General features: G+C 55.8%; 1 protein-coding gene across 1 annotated transcript in view; it reads right to left on the reverse strand.

Moving 5' to 3' along the window:
* The window catches only part of HSP90B1 (heat shock protein 90kDa beta (Grp94), member 1), an 18,903-nt gene extending 17,723 nt beyond the window's left edge, over positions 1 to 1,180 (reverse strand). The window contains exon 1 of the mRNA XM_010853420.1: positions 980 to 1,180. Coding sequence (XP_010851722.1) covers positions 980 to 1,028 — 49 coding nt within the window. The 5' untranslated portion in view covers positions 1,029 to 1,180. The remainder of the gene's footprint in view (positions 1 to 979) is intronic.

Below are 1,180 nucleotides of genomic sequence, written 5' to 3' on the forward strand. Positions count from 1 at the left end.
CAGAAAACTCTCACACATCGTTGCTTCATGTACTTCTCATGAAGTACCAAGATGGAACAGGGCCAGGGTAGGGGTTGCAAAATTCACTTGGTAAATATTGGAGCCGGCGATGGAAGAATGGATCCACTGGTTTAAATAACCGATGTAAACCCAAGTCGGCATATTTCTTATTTCAATTCAGACAGTGAGGTCCCTCAGGAGATTTTTAAATACGGAGGTGTCCATCACCTCTAAAAGGGTAGCCCCGGGATCCTTTATAAATACTGTTTAGCCGACTTGATACCAGGTCCTTTCTACATTCACACGTGTTGCGCGCAGGCCGAGACAAGGCCTCCAAACTGACCATGCCAAAACTTAGGCCTTCAATATCACAGGTCAGAAAGCACAAAGTGTTTGTGCAACCTCTACCCAGGAGAACTGAAATTGGCCCCAGGGGCCTGAGAAAGGGAAGAGATAATAAATTTTAGGACCTTAAGAAGCTAGAGTAAAAGTGAATCAAACCGCTGACACTGCCGGTCTGCTGCCCCAGGGCCCCACGCTCCACAGCCCAACAGCTAAGAAAGGAAACTCGCGTTGGCGAGGAGACTAGGGGCGGGGGGTGGGGGTGGGGGTGCCCTCAAACTCTGATGATCAAAGGTTGCGGCGTCTGACAAAAGTCCTCCGGAAAAGGCACAAGTGATGCTCTTGGGGGGGCGCGAGCCCGAGGGAGGCCCCACCCCGAGGAGGCTGAGACTGCTAGGAGCGGACACCAGATCTTACGGGATTTAAACTCCAGTCCCCTTTTATGCTTCCAGAAGGTGACAGAAAAGGAAATCCCCCCAACCTCTTTCGAGGAAGAGCGATGGACACCCCCATTGGCCCAAACCCTAACCCTGTTATCCCCTCCTCCCAGGCTCAACGCCCCCAGAACCTTCGAGAAGAGGCCGCGCTTGAGGAGAGGGGGGCGTCCCGGGGTGCCCTCTCCTCCAGGACCACTCACCGAAGGTCAGCAGGACGCAGCAGAGGCCCAGCACCCACAGGGCCCTCATGGCGCACGGCCGGTGAGTCTCTAGTCCCCTTTGAGCTCAGGAGCCGCCTCCGCCCCCTCCTACGCCGGAGTGCCGGGGCTTACACCTCAAGCCGCGCGATCCGCCCACTACCCCCCGAGAGGGTCCGGCCGCTTTTCACCCCCACTTCTCGC

Source organism: Bison bison, unplaced genomic scaffold (genome assembly GCF_000754665.1).
Source record: "Bison bison bison isolate TAMUID 2011002044 unplaced genomic scaffold, Bison_UMD1.0 scf7180017864327, whole genome shotgun sequence".
NCBI classification, from domain to species: Eukaryota; Metazoa; Chordata; class Mammalia; order Artiodactyla; family Bovidae; genus Bison; species Bison bison.